We start from the raw sequence: 21,495 nt of genomic DNA, 5'->3' as shown, positions 1-21,495 counted from the left end.
TGGTATTGAATGTTGGTGACGGGAATGGAACTAGTACATCTAGATTTTCAAATGTCTTAATAAAACAGTTAAAAAACAAACTACTGAAAGACCATTCAATCATCTGCACTTAAAGTCAGTTTTAAAAAACAGTCCTGCTTATTTTTGTACATTTTCTTGACCTTAATGTGCATGATTCATTGGTGCACATTATTCTAAGAAAACATGTCAAAATATTATAATCTCTGAAACAACTGTCCTTTTTGGTCAAAGATTCCAAGTCCTCTTATCTCTCGACTTCTTCCCTTCAACCATATGGTTCTATTGGAACACCTCACAATTCAATCAATTTCCGATGGATAAAATCCCCAAAGTCCCATACTACAAATTTTTCTTGTTAAATATTACATTCACTTGAAAATATTTCACATTTAGGAAGTAAAATAATTAGCAATTACCACTTCACGACTTTTAGGACCCCATGAAGTCACGTTACGAGTGCAGTGTTATTTCCTGTGTTGACATATTTCCTACTGAAACTAGAAGCAGGGTTTGTCACTTAAAAAACTAAAAGACTTTAGTAACATCACAGCCATGAGCCATAATTTGCAAGATGCTAGTGTAGTGCAGGAGTATATCAATATTTTTGGTCTGTTTTTCCTGAAAGAGAAAGTCTATACATTTAATTAAAATGTACACTACAGTCCTTTAAAAAAAAGAAAAAGTATACTTTTTTTTAAACAAGGATGCTTTAAATTGATCAAAAGTGACAGTAAACACATTTATAATGTTAGAAAAGATTTCTATTCCATATAAATGCTGTTCTTTTGAAGTTTATCAAAGAATTATGGAAATATTTATCAGGGTTCCCATAAAAATATTAAGCAGCACGTTAGTTTTCAACATTGATAATAATAAGAAATGTTTCATAAGCACCAAATCAGCATATCAGAATGATTTTTTTAAGGTCATGTGACGCTGACCTTGGAGTGATGATGCTGAAAATGCAGCTTTTTTATCTGCTTAATTTAGTCAACTTTAAGGAGCACACTAGCATACAGATGGCATTAAAGACTAAAAGCCACAAAACTCTCATTTTGATTTCATTGGTCTTTAACATTTTCTCTACAATCCAGTTAAAAACAAGTCACTACTGCAACAGCTTTTATTCCTCTCAAGTCAAGGGAGTTTTATTTGGCAAACAGCATCACTGTAACGTTTTAGCTCATCTTAATGAAGGCCCGACTGGAGCACAATGTGGTAGGTGGTGGGCAGGAACATTCCACACACATGTTCCTTACAAAAACATAGGAGAAGGGAGGGACTTCAGGAGCAGACTGCTGTTGTTTTATTATTATTATTATAAAAAAAAATGTTTTACCAACTCCAGACTACAGATGGAGGAAAACATCAGAGTAGAGTGGGAGGGGCCTGGCAAACGTGACCTAATGGACTGCAGACCTCACATGTGCAGGATCTCTCATCCCCCAAACATGGATCTCTCTGCTCAGTACACAATGCAGCTCCACACAGCATGGGTGGTCCTCGTATCATTATAATGGCTTAAAGCGAGGCATTAAAGCTATCTTCCCTGCTGAAAAGACTAGGTTGGACTAGCATGAATTTCCATGAAGGCGGGTTTAGGCTAGAGATGCTTCTCAGATATTATGATCTTTCTAATAGACCCAAAAATAAAAATTAAATCATTAGGAAGCATGGGATTAGTTTTCACTATTATCCTGATAAGAGTTTCTAATGATTGGACCAAAAACCTCCGCACGTACTAACCTAGAATACTGTCTAACAATGGATGGCTTCTCTGTCAAGTCTTCGTCGTCGGTTAGGAAACTGGGTGTGCTCTTCGATACCAATCTTTCATTTGAAAGCCACGTTTCTAGCATCTGTAAAACCGCATTCTTCCATCTTAAAAATATATATAACAGTTAGCGAATGCGTTCATGACCTCAAGGCTAGATTATTGTAATGCTCTTATGGGTGGTTGCCCTGCACGCATAATAAAACAAACTACAGCTGGTCCAAAATGCAGCACCTAGAGTTCTTACTAGAACCAGGAAGTATGACCATATTAGCCCGGTTCTGTCAACACTACATTGGCTCCCTATTAACATCGTACACATTTTAAAATATTGCTGATTACTTACAAATAACTAAATGGTTTAGCTCCCCAGTACTTGAGCGAGCTCTTAACGCATTATAGTCCTTCATGTCTATTGCGATCTCAAAACTCTGGCCAGTTGCTATTTAGCACCTAATCTCTGGAACAATCCTCCTAACATTGTCCGGGAAGCAGACACACTCTGTCAGTTTAAATCTAGACTAAAGCACATCTCTTTAACCTGGCATACACAGAAAATTATACATTCCTATTATTCAAATCAAGGGAACTGGCCCCCAACTGAGCCTGGGTTCTCCCAAGGTTTTTTTCTCCATTCTGCCACCTGATGGGAGTTTTTGTTCCTTGCCACTGTCGCCTTTTCCCACCTTTGTTGCCATTGGCTTGGCTTGCTTAGTTGGGGACATTAAATGGACATTTAATTTAATATTCAACAATAATATTGATCTGCCTGCATTGACACTATTATACATAAACTGAACTGAGCTGGACGATGACATCACGGTTTACTCCAGAGCAGCATTAATAACAAAAAAAATAACAAAAAATGAAACATCACTGAACTTACTTAAGCTGGACTGCGACGCCATTTTCTTCTGGAAACTAACTTTTTTGCATTCTTTCCTGTTATCTCTGTAAAGCTGCTTTGAAACAATCTGTATTGTAAATTGCGCTATATAAATAAATGTGACTTGACTTGACTTGTGCATTGATTAATGTTTATATGTAAATAAATGTACAAATTAAATCATATCCACTTTATTTTTAAAGTACAAGTGGGTGCAGCCATTTGTAACATGAATGTGCGAAGCTTCCGGTGTCATTAGCTTACACTGAAAAAAAAAGACTTATGGGATAAGATCGACATGAGGGTGAGTAAATTATGACACAATCCTTTTTGGGTAATCAAACTAACCCTAAGTCAGTCCTCAGGACGTAACAAACAAAAATGTGTCCATGGCCAGCTAGCTGACTAAGCTTAAAGAAATGCAAGGGAGTAGCTTTGCTTGATTTTCAAAACATTTCAAATATGCAAGGGGAGCAGAACCAAAATAACTAAGTGAATAACAAAATTGCTGATAAGATGAGTTAAGTTCATAATGCTGCAATGACGAAGGTTCATGCCTCTTTTATAACACCTGCTGCCTATGAAAGTTTATAAGACATTACTACAGACTGCTTCAGTGAGGGATGGACAAACAAGTCTGAACCTGTGCTGTCTCCTGCACACACACACACACACACACACACACACACACACACACACACACACACACACACACACACACACACCTTCTTATGGAGTACATAGTTAAAATTTGGGTGCTTACATTATCGGAGAAAGGTTTGCCTCTCCCTCTTTCTCTATGGCAACCAGCCCATAAAAACCTGTGATGCCCCCATTGGCCGACCTCCCCACATCGCTAGCAGTCTGGGCACTCAGCCAAACGTCCAAACATATCAACCTGCAAAGACCCTGTCGCCAAGGGCTCACACCGATTCATGAATAAAGGTAAAGGATGTTGGTTTCACAGGGCTTGTGGCTCCACATGAGAGGATTTATGGAGTCTGCCTTTCATCTAAACACTGTGGAGGTGGATGCGAGGTAGAACGGGAGTAAAGTATCACTCATGCATGGATGAAACAGGTATTCGCAAAAAAAAAACACTAATCCAAACAGTCTAATATATACACATACACTCAATTGCAAGCTAAGATACACTCGCAAACACAAACATAAGCAAGCACCAAGGTTTGGACACACCGGACTGAATTTATGTTTCTTATGACCTTAAAATATTTCCTCTTCTGCTGGCACATGTTTAAACTGGGCCGCTGTGTAGTGGAGCAGTTTGTTACAGACGAGTAAGATAGTACGGTTTATGTAATCTGTACCTGGAAGTTGCCGACCATGATGAGTCCTGCAGCACAGATCCATCCAGTGGAGAGACTTGCTGTATTTAACACACAGTTCTGGTGCTTCTCTATCACATGGGCGTAGCGTAGGAACACAATCACCATCACTGAGAGTTGGAAGAGAGAGTGAGAGAAACAATCTGTCATTTATAAAGAAATACCACCATTAAAATATTGCATTGCAAACAATTGACATGCAGAAATTAAACAATTTATTTAAAGACACTGAATATGATTTTTTTAATTATTTTTTTTTATAAAAAGATTACATAAACTCAAATGTTTTTATTTCTTAAAGGCAAAAGCTTAGCAGGCTTTAACAATGTAGTCTTAAAATAAAAACCATCTGGACAACTTGCAACAGTCACTAAGATGTTCCCTGTTGCATGTTATAGCAACATATAGCAGTTGTTTTTCTAATGGTTAAGATTCCTAAAAGTATGTGAGTTCATATTTATGTTCACATTTGGCAAACACCAAAGTTCATTCAAGTTCTGCATGTTATACACTCAATAAGAGCCAAAAGAGAGTAAAAACGGCCTTGGTGAGTAAAAGGTAACTTTATCAAGTACTTCAGCATTTTATATAGTGTAAATGTAAGAAAGATAGCCAGCCCCTCACTGATATAAGTGATGTATGCAATGTAAAACAATAAAATAAAAAAAGCATCTGTTGTGACTTGCCCTCATCTTCAAATTTTCATTCACTGAAAATCTTCCACTGAGATATGATATCTATGAAGTAAATCAAAAAAAATTCTCCAGAACTCTAAGTAGTGACACATATGTCAAATATTAATTTCATAAGCCACCAAAATTAAAACAACAACATAATGATGCATCCTCTCATATTTATGACAGTATGCACTTTCACAGAGAGACTAGCTGGCTCATTTCAAGTGACACATAAAAACAGCTAAGTAGTCAAGTTATCATAATGACAAAAAATCCATTAATCTATTCTTTAAACCGCTTGTCCTCTTAAAGGATCACTGTGATGCTGAAGCCTACATAGCCAAAATATATTAGAATATATTACAACTTATTTCTTTTCATATAAATTTGTTCTTGAATTAAGTATCTTATGCTCACAAAGGCTGCATTTAATTGATCATAAATGCAGTAAAATATTGTGAAATAATTGTGAGTAATCTTGTGAAATATTATTATAAATTAAAATAATGGTTTTATATTTAAATATATATTTTAAAATGGAAATTATTCCTGTGAAGCAAAGCTGAATTTTGAGGAGCCATTTCTCCACATGATCCTTCAGAAATCATTCTAATATGCTGATTTGGTGCTCAAGAAACATTTCTGAAAACATTATTTTCCAATGGTGAAAACAGTTCTGCTGCTTAATATTGTTGTCAAAACTGTGATACAGTGTTAGTTTAAAAGAACAGCATTTATTTTTACATCGCAATATTTTGTAACATTATAAACTGTTACTTATTGTATTAACAATTGAATGTGTCCTTGCTCAATAAAAATATTAACATTTTTAACAAAAATTTGTACTTGCCCCCAAACTTTTTAAGGGTAGCCCATACCTACATATTTTAAAGGAATTCAAAATTCAGCATTAGCTATTATTTTAAGTTCTGAAACAAGTTAATTTGCTCTTTTCATGTTGTTTTATCAGATCTTTGTATAAATAGGTCTTGATGGCATACAGTAGATTACCTTACTATGTTAGTGTGACTACTGAGACAGAAGCAGAATAGTATCTTTACTCATCTCCAAACTAGTCAGACTCACTTTGACAAAACAACAAGTTCAGTATTGTTTTTTGGTCAAGAAAATCTTCTTGTTCTTTCCATTGTTTTTCTGGAAAGTCTAAAGAGGCAGGCAACGTGGAAAGATGAGAAGTGAGAGAATAAAAGAGGGGCTTCATGGTGAGATCTTGAACGTAAATCAAGCTGCTGCAATCTGTTCAACTGTTTTACTGCTGGGTTAATGCTTAATGAAAACTGACTGTGGCAGATGTGGCCTGTTAGAGTGGCAAAGTGTTGGGGAGAGAGGACAGACAATAAACCACCCCTCCTTTCTCAGCCCAATCCACCAACGAGAATGTTCCTGGATGTACTTCTGAGTCAACATTACAGCTATCGTGACACATTTACCAAAAGAAACGCTGCAGAAAGGACCAGCATGAATTTTCAAGCTGGTAAGTGCTGGTCTTGCTTTCGGATCACTGTAGCCATGTTGCTGACCAGTAGCTGATGATGCAGGTCAACCAGCATGGTGGAGGTGGTTGATCAAGAAAGTCTTGCTGGTTAAGCTAGATCAAGAGCCCACTAAGGACCAGCATCCAAAACACAACATGCTGTGTAACCATCCATGCTGGTCTTTTCAGCAAGAAACAAATTTTACATATAAGAGGCTTTATGTAACTTTTGAGATAGCAAATAATTTAAGATGTTCGATACAGCGTGTTGTTGGAGAAGTTACGAGCATGGAAAACCAAACAACATGTCTGCAGATGAAGTAAATTAACTCGGTTTAATAAAATCCAGCTGAAACGGCACAACAGCGACAGCAAACGTGGACCATAATAGTTGTTAACTGCATTAGACTACACTGTTAGCTGCAGTCTTCCTTCCCAAGCATCTACTGTTGCCGTTTCGCTCATGAATAGGCCCTCAGTTGATACGGGCACAGGAAACAATGGGACTTCAGCGTATGCAGCAATCCGCAAATAGCTAAAAATACCTGCTTACTGCTGACTTTAACTTCTTGTGCTCAGGACAAACCCAGATTCCCTAAACGCAGGGCGTAACGAAAGCCCACAAATGGTCTTTCCAACTGCCTATCTGTGTATATGTTTGTGTGTAGGTGTGTTTGTAAGCACAGTTTCCTGGCTCTTGGCCTCAGAATGCAGAAAACAAGACTGGGGACTCAGAAACACATGGTGTCCATCAGACATGTGCAATTATTATTTCTGCTGTGTAACTACCACCACACTTAACAGACAAACAAAGCTATGTTCAACCCCAATCAAACTCACTCCACATTAAATGGCAATGTTTAGCCTATTAGCCCTTTACATTAGTATTTCGTTTTCATTTTCATAAGCTTTACAACAATTTTTTTTGTGTTTTTTTCAGTTAACAACAACGATTGTTAATAGTTTTAGTTTACAATACCAATGTTGATTTAAAAGAGACTCGTTCGCCAAGAGTCCGTGGAAAACCCCTTGATGTGCAGTGAGATGTGAAAAGTACTGTAGCTTGAGAGGAATATTGTATGAGGACTCTAAATCAGCGCTCATACAGTATCTCAGTCACGCAATCTCCCCTAATTTCTGTGTATTCACAGAGAAGGTTCCAGTTTGTAAGGGGTGAAATGTGGCGGAAATACTGCAGTCCAAACACATTAGCGAGACAACACCTGTGTATTTATGGATCACAGGTTTTCACTTTGGTGTAGCATTCCCTCAAGAGAACAAAAAACAGGAGATAAAAGTAAACAACTGCCCTGTCACAAGGTCCTCGGGAGCCTAAACTAGCTTCGGTCAGTTCCTGCTGTGAACTCTCTCCACCCTGTTTCCCTTCTGTTAGAGCGCAACACCGCTGAAAGATGTTTCCTCTAGTGCCATGCTGACTTCAAAAAGAGCTCAGATTTGGGAACACTGAGTATTATATAAGCCACGAGAAAACAATGCAGCCCTGGGGAACTGATGGTCACCCTTGATCGAACAGTCGGCATGCAATTTTTTGGCAGGTGTGCATTTCGTTTTATAAACGTTTTAAGAGTAAACAAGTGCATTAAGATCCTATTGTCCTGGGAACAGTGATGCAATAAATCACGTAGCATACCAGGACGTTTCGTTTGATAGTCGTGTTATGTAAGACGCACTTTCAAAAAAGAACTTTCTTGTATTGTTGGACGAACAACGAAAATGTCCTTGAGCAAACAGGCAGAGACAGAGTCTCCCAGCAGGAGAACACTCTCACTTATAGTTACACAGGGTGGAGGATTGGACACAACAATACAGCCCTTCAGCTCTCAGCATGGACACCGTCACCAGCCCCAGACGCTCAGGTCAGAGGTCACGCTCAACCAATGATTCTCTCTTTTCACAGACCTGCTGTATAGTTTGCACTCGGCTGTAACCGACAGTATCTGCAAGGAGTACAGCACTGTTCACAATACAGCTGAATTTATGTTCGGGGAGCACCACGAGCAAGACTTATGGATATGACTCAGCAGTTCTTTTAAAAGACAAGATGTTTTGTAATTCGATACAGCTCAAATATCAAAATGTTAGCTATTAACATTTGTATTTTAGGGGGATTTCTGTTCTTGTTTATCTGTTTTGAAATAGCCCTCTGGTCATTGTTTTTGCTGTGATGTAATTCAAATTCAATTCAGATAATTTCTGAAGATGATTCATCCTAATTCAGATAATTTCTGAAGATGATTCATCCTTAGCAACTCACTTGGTGTCTGATGACAATGTTTGGTAATGTGCAGTGACCGCATTGACCGTTCAGTTTTATAAATGCTTGAACACGCATATCCACCCACCCAGCTTTTTTGAGTTGTGAAATATCAAAATGACACTCAAAGCTTTTCCGGGCAAGTTTAGAGAATGAGCAGTGTACATCGTCAGCTTTTAGACGATAATGTCTTCCTCTAAAAATCTGACATCAGTGAACATAAACACATCCGTATTGTTAAAGATAGTTGGCCTTGTATAGTTCGTCAACCAGTGGCAGTGATATTCCACATACACAAACGCTAAGCCTGTGGTTTCCTGAGCTGATTGCAGCCCAGACAGTGAATCATTGTGCCACAGATGGGAATCATTTACTGGGGAGTGAATTATAGATTGATTTGAAATTCCAAAATCAAAATGTTCAGGAATGTTGTAATAAATGAGAGGGAAAAATGAAGTTGATGCAGTGAGCAATTTGCAAATGTCAACTTTCTCCTATCCTAGCTTAAAATGCAGAGAAAACTATACAGTAAGTAACCTATCTGCAGGTTGATTTTCCTGCTCTCTATGTTTGAGCATCCCAACCAGCCCGACACAGCCAGTTTTAGGGTGGCACTTTCTGTTTGCAGATTGTGAGAGTGTTTAAAACTTGTTTACATTTTTTGACACCAAGGATTTTTCACAGCCATTATTTGAAATTAAAAGTTTGGGGTCAGTAAGTTTTTTTAAAATAAATTAATACTTTATTCAGCAAGAATGCTCAGATTGACAGTAAAGACATTTGCAATGTTACAAAAGATTTCTATTTCAAACAAATGCTGTTCTTTAACTTTCTATTGATCAAAGATTCCTGTTAAAATGCACAACGGTTTCCACAAAAATATTAAGCGGCACAACTGTTTCAGCTGTTTTAACGTTTTTTTAAAACATTTTTATTTAAAATATATTTCACATTAAACTTTTGAACAGTAGTGTAAGTGGCAGATGCACATTGTAAACTCACCCATAAAGGATCCGGTGCTGCAGATGAGACTGAAGAAGCAGCTCTCTGGAGGAAGTGTGCCGCATTTACTGCAGATCAGAACATCAGAACAGAGGTTAGATGCCCAGGGTTCTCACCACATGAATAAACACACATACATACATACATGCTCATTCCAAAGCAAAGGGTCCTGAGGGATGAACTCCCATTGGCAGTTGACTAAAATAGGACACTCTGGCTCTTGGGAGCACACTGGCAGCTGTGGATTATTGGGAAAAAGACGGATGGAGCTAGAAAAGGGCTTGAGGACCCTTGGCTATTCTCCCACAGCTGTCACACTGTATGGGAAATGACAAAAGATAAGCAGAGATAGGGCCTCCACTGATGAAAGACTGTGCAAGCGCCTCACCATGAAAGGAAATCTTCCTCCTTAATGCATAGATTTACTGAAGACCAGTTCAGCTTTATATAACATGTCACCATGGTATGAAGCTTTCAAAAGAAGATGCAGCTGTAAATATACAGTATGGAGTAAACAAACTTTAATTTAAACTAAAGTCAAGCAAAAAGTTCTGAGAATGGCTGGCTTCCAACTTTCCAACATCTCATTGAATTCACTGTCTTAAAGGGATACTTCAAGTGTAAATTCTGTCATTATGTAATCACCCGTATGTCTTTCTAAACCTGTATGACTTTCTTTCTTCTGTAGGCAGATTGAAGAATCTTCACACAGGTCTTTTCCAAACAAACAATTCATGGTGACAAAATCGTAAAAAATTACCCCCAAAAAAGCATTATAATAGTCTCATAAAAGTGATACATATGACATGTGCACTTTATTTCAAGTCTTTTGAAACCATACAATAGCTCAGTGTGAAGACTGAGAACATACCAAACAACATTCAAATCAACCAATCAGATTTGAGGGACAAGTTTACAGTTTATGTCAAGTTTAGGCTTAAAACCAGGGTTAAGTGCTTCTACATCAGTGTTATGCACCTATCATTTCCCTCTTATTTTAGGGATAACTTATTGGTAGAGTTAGGTTTAGGTGTAGGAATAGGGTTAAGACTAAATTTTCTTATAGAAATGTTGTTCCAGGATCAACAAAATATGTTGGTCCAGGAACATGTCTCGCTTGACAAAATCATGGTAATCGGTTTGCACTAGTCAATTTACTGGTATTTGCACCATTATTTAACGTCCCAAAAAGCATACCAGACACAAATTTGCACTGCTCTTGGTAGATTGCGTTGGTCATTATGGAAATGATCCGGCTGCGTCTGTGATCTTTCATTTCAGAACTTTCCACTCCCATCGGCACTTTTATGGGATTGCGCGCTCATGCTAATTTTCCCTGTTTAGTAAATATGGCCCTTAATTTCTACAAATTCTCTGAAGCAAACTCAGCTACCCTTAACCAATTTTCTGCCAAATGAGCCTCGACTGGATAACATATAGCAGTGCTTTCTATAAATACATCACTGAGGTGTTAAGCTCTATAATGATAAGCTAAAAAACGAGTATGCTGTTCCAAAGTTTTGTGAGTGTGTGTGTGGATTTGACCTTTCACCCACTTCAGATACCTTAAGGCTAAGAACCGCAGACTATGCTGGGTAGCAGTCAAAATAAACCCACACACAAACACACACAAAAACACTCACGCTGCTGGTAGTGGAAATGCAGATCATGGACACACCCAAAGACATTTCGCATATAACTCAAGTTCTCATACTCCATAAACCACACAGCTCTGAAGGCAACGGAGACAGACGGTCTATTGAACAGCTCGGGTCAAAGATCCCACAAGTTATTCCAGAATCCACAATATATGCATTGTCAGATTTCCTTTGATGAGAAAATGCCTAGAAAAGTCAAATATATCTAAACAATCTCAATGTTCTTGACATTTCTGTCAGTATGGTTTTGTTTTTTCCTCAGTAATTTGGGAAATTCCTTTGTGTGGTGGACAAGTGGTAGTTCCTGAAGAGTTTTTCTCTCAGCAAGAAAAATATCTTAAAGGGATAGAATTTATTCTGTCACCATTTACTCACCCTCAAGTTGTTCCAAACCTGTGTGAATTTTGAAAGCTGAAGAAGATATGTTGAAGAATGTCAGGAACCAAACAGTTGTGGGGCACCATTTCCTTCCATAGTATGGGGAAAAAAAATACTATGGAAGTCAATGGTGCCCCACAAATGTTTGGTTACAAACATTCTTCAAAATATCTTCCTTTGTGTTCAGCAGAAGTAAGCCTTATACAGGTTTGGAACAATTTGAGGGTGAGTAAATAATGACAGAATTTTCATTTTGGGGTGAAATTTCCCTTATACTGAAACTGCTTGTTAAAGGTACAGAGTAGGTCACACATAACAATGTTTCAAGATTCCTGTTTCTCCCTGACCCCTCAGTCTTTAGATGGAGGAAAAGAGGAATTACACACCAGAGAAAGGAAGGGGTTGTTGAATGAAGAATGTGCTGACAGTCACAGACCACTGCGTCAGGTAGGGAGGGAGGCTGGCTGAGAAGGGGCACTTTCCAGGAATAAGGTGCACTTTGGAGATTTTTTAAATGAAACACAGATTTCATATTTTTGGTAGTGGGAATTATAAGGGTGCTTTCACACTTGGATCAATTGTCTGGTCCGAACCTGAGTTTGACTGCTCCCCCTGCCCCCACTGGATTGGGTTACCGCTGTATTATTTGGGTCCGAGCAGCAATGCGTTTGCATCATCAAAGCAGCAGCTGTTTACCCCTGTTGCTTAGTAACAACGACGCAGGAGATGATTTCATTGGCTGCATGTGAACAACATCTACTTTGCCCCACCCTTAAACACTGTAGTTGTAGCTGAGACCTGGAAGAGTTTGGTTCATGTTGTCAACATGTCGAGAAGATGCTGTTTTCTGAAACCACTTTGCATGCACTTCCAAAGGTTGAGGACTCAGGCTCGAATTGGTACGGTAAAACTGATGCCACAATTACAGTTCACATCACTGTGTATACAAGTGCTGAGGAAGTGCTTTCTACAGCATGACAAGGAGTCATTCAGCATGGCATGTAAATAATCTCCATAATAACCATTTTCTCAATGCTCCACAAACTGTAGTGTTTCCTCCATTTGTAAAGCTCAAGCAATTCTGTTATTGCATGAAAAAATATTAAACGTAAAAAATACAATACAACTACAAAAGATATGATGTCACTAAATTTTAATTAAAGCTAAATCTACATCCCTGTTAACCATTGTCAGTGTTTTTCTTACAGTTACTTCATACAGACCTTATGAGAGGAACGTTGTCCAGAGTACAGCATAGGGTTTGTCCCCTCTGCATTGGCAGATCCACCTCACATGACTGGTTATACATCCTGCAAGAAAACAAATACACAGACCCCCACATATAAATACAAAAACATATACATTATGGAGTTACAGTATAACTAAGTCCCTCAGGTTTGTGGGAGTCTACTTTAAGATCTTGCTCACTTGCTATAGATACAGTGCTATGCATAAGTTTAGACACCCATGCTAAAGTGGACTAAAAAGAGGAATAAAAAATCATCTTTTGGAAATTGAACTTAATGCCTTAATTAAAAAAATTATGAAAAATCCAACCTTTAAGGACACCAATTTTCTTTGTGAATGAATCATGTATCGTAAATAAATAAATGTTCTTCCTTAAAATACAGGGTGCATAAGTCTGGACACCCCTATGTTAAATTCCCATAGAGGCAGGCAGATTTTTATTTTTAAAGGCCAGTTACTTCATGGATCCAGGATACTATGCATCCTGATAAAGTTCCCTTGGCCTTTGGAATTAAAATAGCCCCACATCATCACATAGCCTTCACCATACCTAGAGACTGGCATGGTTTTATTTCAGTTAGCCTAATAGCTGGTTTGATTTGCATTGAGAGATTATCTTATGGAAAGTACTCCATGCCAATCTCTAGGTATGGTGAAGGCTATGTGATGATGTGGGGCTATTTTAATTCCAAAGGCCAAGGGAACTTTATCAGGATGCATAGTATCCTGGATCCATGAAGTAACTGGCCTTTAAAAATAAAAATCTGCCTGCCTCTATGGGAATTTAACATAGGGGTGTCCAGACTTATGCACCCTGTATTTTAAGGAAGAACATTTATTTATTTACGATACATTATTCATTCACAAAGAAAATTGGTGTCCTTAAAGGTTGGATTTTTCATAATTTTTTTAATTAAGACATTAAGTTCAATTTCCAAAAAAGGATTTTTTATTCCTCTTTTTAGTGGACTTTAGCATGGGTGTCTAAACTTATGCATAGCACTGTAATAGTCAATCATACCAGACAGACCTGAGTATTAGCTGCATCTGTCTGTGAATTTGGACATGTTACACAGGGCTGCATTCCTACTGTACACTGGATGATATGATCAGAGTTACAACTCACTTCCATTAATATAATCGTGTTTTGACATCCGCCATAACTTCGATTCATTCTACACCGTGCAGAACTCAAGGCAAACATAATGTGGCTACACTTCATTACTAAAGCAAACACATCCTTCGCTACAGGACTAATGCTCCTCCCACCAGGAGGAAAAAACTGAAAGACCACTGTTGTTTCCAGAGTGTAAAAATTACCCAGGAATGCAAAGCACCTGAAAAGGTAAAAGCAGCCTTTGGGCTGAATTTCATTAAACAGACCGAATTTGATCTTGTTAGCTCAGCTTTAGCTCCACTATCCAATATCCAATATTAACAAAATAAATGTTTTATTTGATCTGCACATGACACCTAAACATAAAGTACACATTTTTCACTGATATTCTGAGACAGTGGGTTTTATTCATTAATTCCTTTTATTCACAAGCCATATTAATGAGTAATCCTCCCCGACTGCTTCTGCTCATGGACCCAGACGCCATTTTTACCATTTTAAATAATTAAGGTACAGAGTAAGCCCAACAACAGCGCTAACATTCAAGTTACCTAGACACTGCTATGCTCAGTATGCTAATGTTTGACTAAAAGCACAAGTTAACCTGCAATTTTTCATTGGCTGACACGTCCTTGAGCCATACAAGTTAATAAGAAAGGATTTGGACACTCGCTCAACATCTCATATCAAATACATTACTCATTAGTGCAGATGACGCAGAAGTGTATTAGACACAATGCCAGGAGGTCTTTGTCTGATGTGTGCATTTTAAAAAGGTGTTAGTTCAGTATCGGTAAATGGTTAATATCCTTAGAGCTCAAATGAGCTCTCTTCTTTCAAAAGATGAAAATATGCATATTTCAGTTACCAATATATTAATAAACATATACAAATAAAAATACTTGTGTGAATGCTTAATACATTTATTTTTAAATCTTTTTCATTTTTATATTTTATGTGCATTAAAGTGTTATTGTACAGTTTAAAATATTGAATATATTTAATCATTAAATTACATATATTTAATTAAATCTTACAATTAAAAATCAAATAAATAACTTCTGAAAAGTGGACACAATGATATTTAGTTTAAAAAGAAGACTTCTTACCAGTTGTCCACAGGACAGACATGTTGATTATACAAGGCCATGGCATACCTGGAGAAATAGAAATGATGGTACATTAGCAACATAATGTAATCAGCAACATAATAAAAAATTAAAAGGAGGATTTAAACTTGCATTTAATTTTTACTTGCCTCGACTTGTTTAAAATAGATTGTGAAAAGTGAATTTTTGATTCTGTACACCAGTAACACTAATAAGGTCTTATTTGTTAACCTTAGTTAAAGGGATAGTTCACCCAAAAAAGTTGGGGGTTCACCCATTTACTCACCCTCAAGTTGTTCCAAACCTGAATGAATTTATTTTGAAGAAGATACATTGAAAAATGTCAGGAACCAAACAGGCTCAGGGTTTCATTGCCTTCCATAGTATGTAAAACATTATATGGAAGTCAATGGGGCACCTCAACTGTTTGGTTACTGACATTCTTCAAAATATCTTCTTTTGTATTCAGCAGAAGAAAGAAATTCATACAGGTTTGGAACATCTTGAGGGTGAGTAAATGATGACAGAATTAGAATTTTTTGGTGAACTATCCCTTTAATGCATTAGCTAATATGAATTAAACAATGATCAATATATTTTTACAGAATTTTCTAACTAATGTTAACAAATAAAACATTTTGAAAAGTGTAACTGGTGTAGCTCATGAAAACACCACCTAAACAAAATGGACACAAACAATTCATAATAAAAACTGTTTTCTAAAAGAATCTGTCCTTGAATGCACCAATGATCATGTCAAAATAAAAACTGTTTCAAAGCGGACCACAAGAGCAATGTAAACTGGTGTCTGAAATTAAGCAAAGAGATGCAGTATGACTCATGAGCCCAGAGCTTTAAGTGCTGAAACATATAAGTTACTTTATCATTAGGTTCCTCATATGGACATAAAGAAAGGATTATCAAAAATATGCTTCTCCTTCACTACCGCAACAGCCTGTATTCATAGATAAAATCAGAAGTGCATGTCCTTTTGACGTGACTTTCTGTTAGCATAGAACCAAAAACCGGAGAGCTCTGGAAACTTAGTCAACTCAACCTGTGCATCTTCAGCTTACCCTGGCGTTATGTGTCATTCTTTGCTCACACTTATGCAACAAGGTCAGCACACTCGTGGTCCCGTCACACTGACCCTCATAAGATGTCAATGAACACAGGACCATCAGATAACGGTTAAAGCAAACGTTTGCCTACTGACTTTTACAGAATCTGATGAAAGAGAATTTCCAAGCAAGCAAAATTTGCTTACTATGGAAACTTATTTCCACCACTTTTTTTTCTTTTTTTCACAATTTGGACCGTTTTTCTCATAAGTTTATATCTTGCAAATTGCAAGTTTATATCTCACATTCTGCAAAAAAATAAATAATTGTGAGTTATTCTGACTTTTATAACGAGCAATTTTGACTATATTTCTCGCAATTTTGACTATATTTCTCGCAATTTTGATATAAACTCGCAATTCTGACTTTATTTCTCGCAATTGTGAGATATAAACTTGTAACTGCAAGTTCTAAAGTTTGAATTTTGAGATAAAAAGTCAAACTTGCAATTCTGACTTCATTTTTCACAATTGTGAGGTATAAACTTGATATAAAGATATAAAGCAGTTAAAGGGAAGTTTAAAAGTTCAAATAGCAAGATATATACTTGCAATTCTGAAGATAAAAAGAGATTTATTCCAAGATTACATTTTGAGATTTATTCCATGGCGGAAACAAGCTTCCATAATTACAAATGGACAATGAGACAAGAAAAGACTATTAAGCACTCTGTGGAAGGTAAACACACTCGGCACCTGCCGATGGATACGTATTTCTCCCATGCAGATCTCACTGTTGACATACACACAAACACATTTGCATTTGTCCAACGTAACTGCATTTGACAGCACGCAGGGTCAGATGTGGGCTAAGCAGCAATTAGGTTTGTTTTCATCTCTAGTAAATAGTGTGTGTGTGTGTGTGTGTGTGTGTGTGTGTGTCCACAGACAGATCACCTGAGCCTTGCACTACACTTAGCACAACGCTGAGAGAAATTACATTTGGTAAACAAACATTCTGCCATCTGCCCTGGCTGGTGTTGTGAATAATCACGCAGACTGTTACCAGGTCACTTTCAACATCCCAGAGAGGCGCACAAGACATGCACACAGTCTGGCTACAGAGTAACACAGCACAACTGGAGATACTGGAGACCATCTGTTCACCATAAGATTTGGATTCGCTCTCTGAAGTAACTCGTGACAGGAGTCCATCGTGAATTTTTTGGCTGAACATTTGTAATTCTTCATTTTTTATTTTGAGCAGGGCACCACAAACTTCAAAGCATTTAAAGGGATAGTTCAACCAAAAAAGAACATTCTGTCATCATTTACTCATCCTCATGTGGTTCCAAACCCGTATGACTTTCTTTCTTCTGTGGAACATAAAAGAAGATATTCTGAAGAATGTTTGTAACTAAACAGTTTTGGTGACCATTGACTTCCATTGTATGGGCTAAAAAGACAGAAAGTACGTCTTTGTTTGGAGTAAATGATGACAGAATTTTCATTTAAATTGAATTAAATGATGACGGAATATCCCTTTAAATAAAAACTTGGCTTAGCTCATGAATATTTGCCATCAAAATTACATTTTAAAATATATTAAAACAGAAAGAGTTATTATAAATTGTAATAATATTTCACAATCTTGTTAGTGCTTTCACTGTACATTCAATCAAATAAATGCAGCCTTGGTCAACAGAGACAGAGAGAAAAAAATCGTACAGACCCTAAACTTTTGAACGGTATTGTACATAATAATTCAATTTTAATTGTCTTAAGATACAGCACTCCGAATAAAGGCTGTTTAAGGAAGAGTCGAGGATGAATGCTTCATAATCTTGTTTTAATTAACCTTCTTGAATTGCTTACATTTTTACAAACAACCTCCTTAACAGTTGGCAGACTCCACCAGTGTCCATATCCCCTCCATTCCACATCATGTACTCCAGTCATTCACAAAGACACCTTTTGCTGTGCAACCACAGCAAGTGTGAGAAATCAAAGTGTGGAGCTTTATGTCCACTCAAACCAGAGACCAGACCTGATCTGAATGGATAATTAGGTTACATCTCCAACCAGAGAGGCACAATGCTTGTATTGTACCACCGAGGACACAGATGTAGCACTGACAGTTTCAGCTGCTAAAGGCAACAAGCTGTAAAATATAAAGCCTTTGTTATGAATAAATATGCTCAGTGTTGTTTGCATAAACAGTACGTTCAACGTTGCAGGGAACAGCACATCACTGCGGGACTATGCAAGCATGTGCGACGTTACCATAAACAACAGCCTCAAAGTATAGAAATAACGTTCAAATGGAAACACTGGCTTGGAAACTTGCTCTTGCCTAAATGGAAACTTTTTTTTTTTACAATGCAGCCTGAATAATTTAAACAACCATTCCACTGGGGTGTAACTGTGGGCTACATACTCATCAAAAACTGACTCCAATGAAGACTTGCATAACAAAAAACTTGCATTATGAATCAATTCGATGAGAGAAGAACATGCCAGTCAGTTTCAGTCGTGCTTTGAACTGTTGATGTTGTTGTTTTTAGTAACGGTAACAGTTCTTATACAGGTCATAATTAGAGGTTCCATATTCAGCTATGAAAACATGCCATTTCTTGCATAGATACAGGGCACGTTTAGTCCATGTTGTATTGGGAACTTCTCCCAGACCTTCACTACAGGAGTCATGGAAAGAATAAACCAAACATTCTCTCTCTGGCATAATAGATGAGAAGTCACTGATGCTGCTCTAAGTTCTGCTGCTCTCCTCTGTTTTACTCGCTCCTCTCCTCACAGAGGCTTATGTAACCACCCCTGTCGCTTCAAACTCAAGGCTCTACAGGAGAGGAAGGGGATCTTGAACTCCCTGTAGAAACAGGGCGCCTGCAAGCTCTCCACAGGAAGGAAGTAAGGACAACAAGCAATGAGACGCCAGCACCTTCAAGCAAATAAAACTGCATAAAAGGTATTCCACAGCCCCTCGAGTTTTCCAACAACTTCAATCACACATGAAGGCAAAAACCTTTTTTCTTAAATATTACCTTGAACTACAAGTCTTATCAACCGCATGCCGGTTCATGCAAAGCTCTCTTCCTGAAGATCCATTTCTGTACCATCACAAAGTTACTAATAATGACCTCAAAGTCTTCAACATTTTTCAGGCAAGTTCAGACGAGTCAGTTATATGGGCACGCTTGTAGTTTGATGTATAGCCCACTCCCCAAAGAGCAGGTTCAGGAATACTGAGAATGACTGCGTTTCAGATGTTTTAGCTCGTAATTTTATCTTTGCACAAATAATAAACCTTTCCATAATGAATGTCGTCACACTGAAAATGCATGTTTCAGAAGCAGCTTTGAGGTGCCCCAAAAAATTAAACCTTGAGACATAACAGACTTTTCTCCACAGCTAACAAAAATATGTTCTAAACATTTTTTTGCTAACATTCTAATGCTAATAGCTAATGTTCTCAAGGTTCTCTGAAAGTTCAGCTTTTTGAATGCTTTAAAAAACTGTTTTTTCTTGTTTAAGCGAACGTTAAGGGAACATTCCATTTTATCATTTTGAAAAAATTATGGGAGTGTTACTTTTTAATGTTCTCTGTACCTTTAGAAACAAGTATAAACCAAAAAAAATTTGACAAATGTCCAACTAAAACATTTAGGAAAAAACGTTATATGAACGATGAAATAATGTTTTTGTGCTAACGTTTTGAGAACATAATTAAAGACCAGATCGAACGCATGATCTATTAATGTTACTGGAAGAAAGTTTGTTCATAACTTTAAGAGAACCTTGCCAGAATGTTAGCCAAAGTTTTAAGAACGTTAGCTGGGTCTTGGTAGGGAGAGAAGGCAACCATTTCAATGCAGGCCAAACCTAAAACTGTGATTTACTTGCATAAAGTGCACTGGCTTCAACATATTCTACATGTACTGGCTACATCACACTATTAAAACAATCTGTGACATATACAATTACAACTACATCAATTATTCTTCTTATAGACCATAAAGTTGGAATTTACCAAACAGACATATTGTGTCTATATCCCTCCTAGAACTGTTGAATTGGTGTGCATCGAGTTAAAAATCAAACAAGTCTGAAAGTGATGTTATCTTAAATCAGAGCATACATGACATCTGCACAGGTTTTATCCATACCTATTCAAAGCAGGATTGTTTCATTTGATATGAAATAAAATGGACTTACACGACCCATATTCCAGTGATGGTCAGAGCTGGGAGGCTGACAGGTAAGATCATCCACAGAGACATCTCCAGCAACACGATCCTCTACTGCTCCCCTCAAAATCATCCACTTCTTTCGCCTTCGCCAGCCTGTCTCCCTCGGCTCATCAATGTGCATTTATACTTGTTGCATGACCCCAAACCGGCTTATCTCAAATATCATATCTGTGACAAAAATGAATAAATAAAAATCTTTACAATGACAACAACTCTGATAAACAGATTAAACTGTTACCTGTCATTTTTACATGATTTTGTATTGCACAATGCATTCCTGTTTGCAAAGCATTATTTTGCATTATTATAAGCACACTGTTTTTGTTTTTTCACTTTTATACTCTACATATATTGTATTTTTCTATTTGTTTAAGCATTTTTAACTCTCAGTGTATATCTGTGATTCTGTCTATGCTTTTTTCTGGACCTGTAGAAACAACAGAACATTCATGCCTGCAAATTCTGCTCCATGACTAACTGGTGTTTGTATTAGACTATATTGAACACTGTAAAAGCCGCTTTAAAAGCATGTGGAAGAATATCCTTTAGGTTACCAGGCAAAATGGCCGATTGAAGTTGCAGTTTAACGTAAGTGTAATAGCCGTGTGTGTAGTGTAGAGAGTGGACACTGTATCTCACCTTCCCCCCTGTGATAGGGGACAGCAGACGTGTCTCCCACCTTTTGTTAAACCCTCAGACAGAGCGCAGACTGTTCAGAAACGGTAACATCAATCACCAGTAACAGCTACAGGTTTCTCATTAACGTTACTCCTCAAGCGTCCAAATGACCACGGCTGTGTAATCTTCCTTTGCTCTCTGTGTTTCTCTGAGCTCTTCCAGCAGAATTCTAGTGCCTCACTCCTTTCGGAATATAAGCGCTGTCTCTCTCTCGTGTCCCGCCGTGTGGACTCACTGAACGCTAACGTCCAGCTGTTCCCGGAGCTCCGCCTCCCACAACACACGCACTGATGCATCCTGATGCACTGAACAAAATGTTTGTAATTTTGATGTAAAAACAACATACAACAAGCTCTACAGAAAAAACAAACAAACTAAGAGTTGAATTGGTTTACTGTACCTTACATTGAAACAAAAATGTAATTAGTAAAAATCATATAATAGGCCTACACTGTGAATTTTTTTTTTAGATCAATCAGTAATGACAACATATGTTTTTACATTGC

General features: G+C 37.5%; 1 protein-coding gene across 1 annotated transcript in view; it reads right to left on the bottom strand.

The window, feature by feature from the left end:
* LOC309487156 (transmembrane protein 150A) overlaps positions 1 to 21,249 on the bottom strand; it is a 33,457-nt gene extending 12,208 nt beyond the window's left edge. The window contains exons 1-6 of the mRNA XM_082154698.1: positions 20,951 to 21,249; positions 20,277 to 20,479; positions 14,987 to 15,034; positions 12,736 to 12,822; positions 9,477 to 9,544; positions 4,010 to 4,137 (exon numbers count right to left, since the gene is read on the bottom strand). Of these exons, the coding sequence (XP_082010824.1) occupies positions 4,010 to 4,137; positions 9,477 to 9,544; positions 12,736 to 12,822; positions 14,987 to 15,034; positions 20,277 to 20,341 (396 nt within the window). The 5' untranslated portion in view covers positions 20,342 to 20,479; positions 20,951 to 21,249. The remainder of the gene's footprint in view (positions 1 to 4,009; positions 4,138 to 9,476; positions 9,545 to 12,735; positions 12,823 to 14,986; positions 15,035 to 20,276; positions 20,480 to 20,950) is intronic.
* Positions 21,250 to 21,495: the final 246 nt, after the last annotated feature.

Source organism: Leuciscus leuciscus (assembly GCF_965113295.1).
Source record: "Leuciscus leuciscus genome assembly, chromosome: 22".
Taxonomy (NCBI): Eukaryota; Metazoa; Chordata; class Actinopteri; order Cypriniformes; family Leuciscidae; genus Leuciscus; species Leuciscus leuciscus.
Note: the sequence above shows the minus strand (reverse complement) of the source record. Positions and strands in the feature narration are given on the sequence as shown.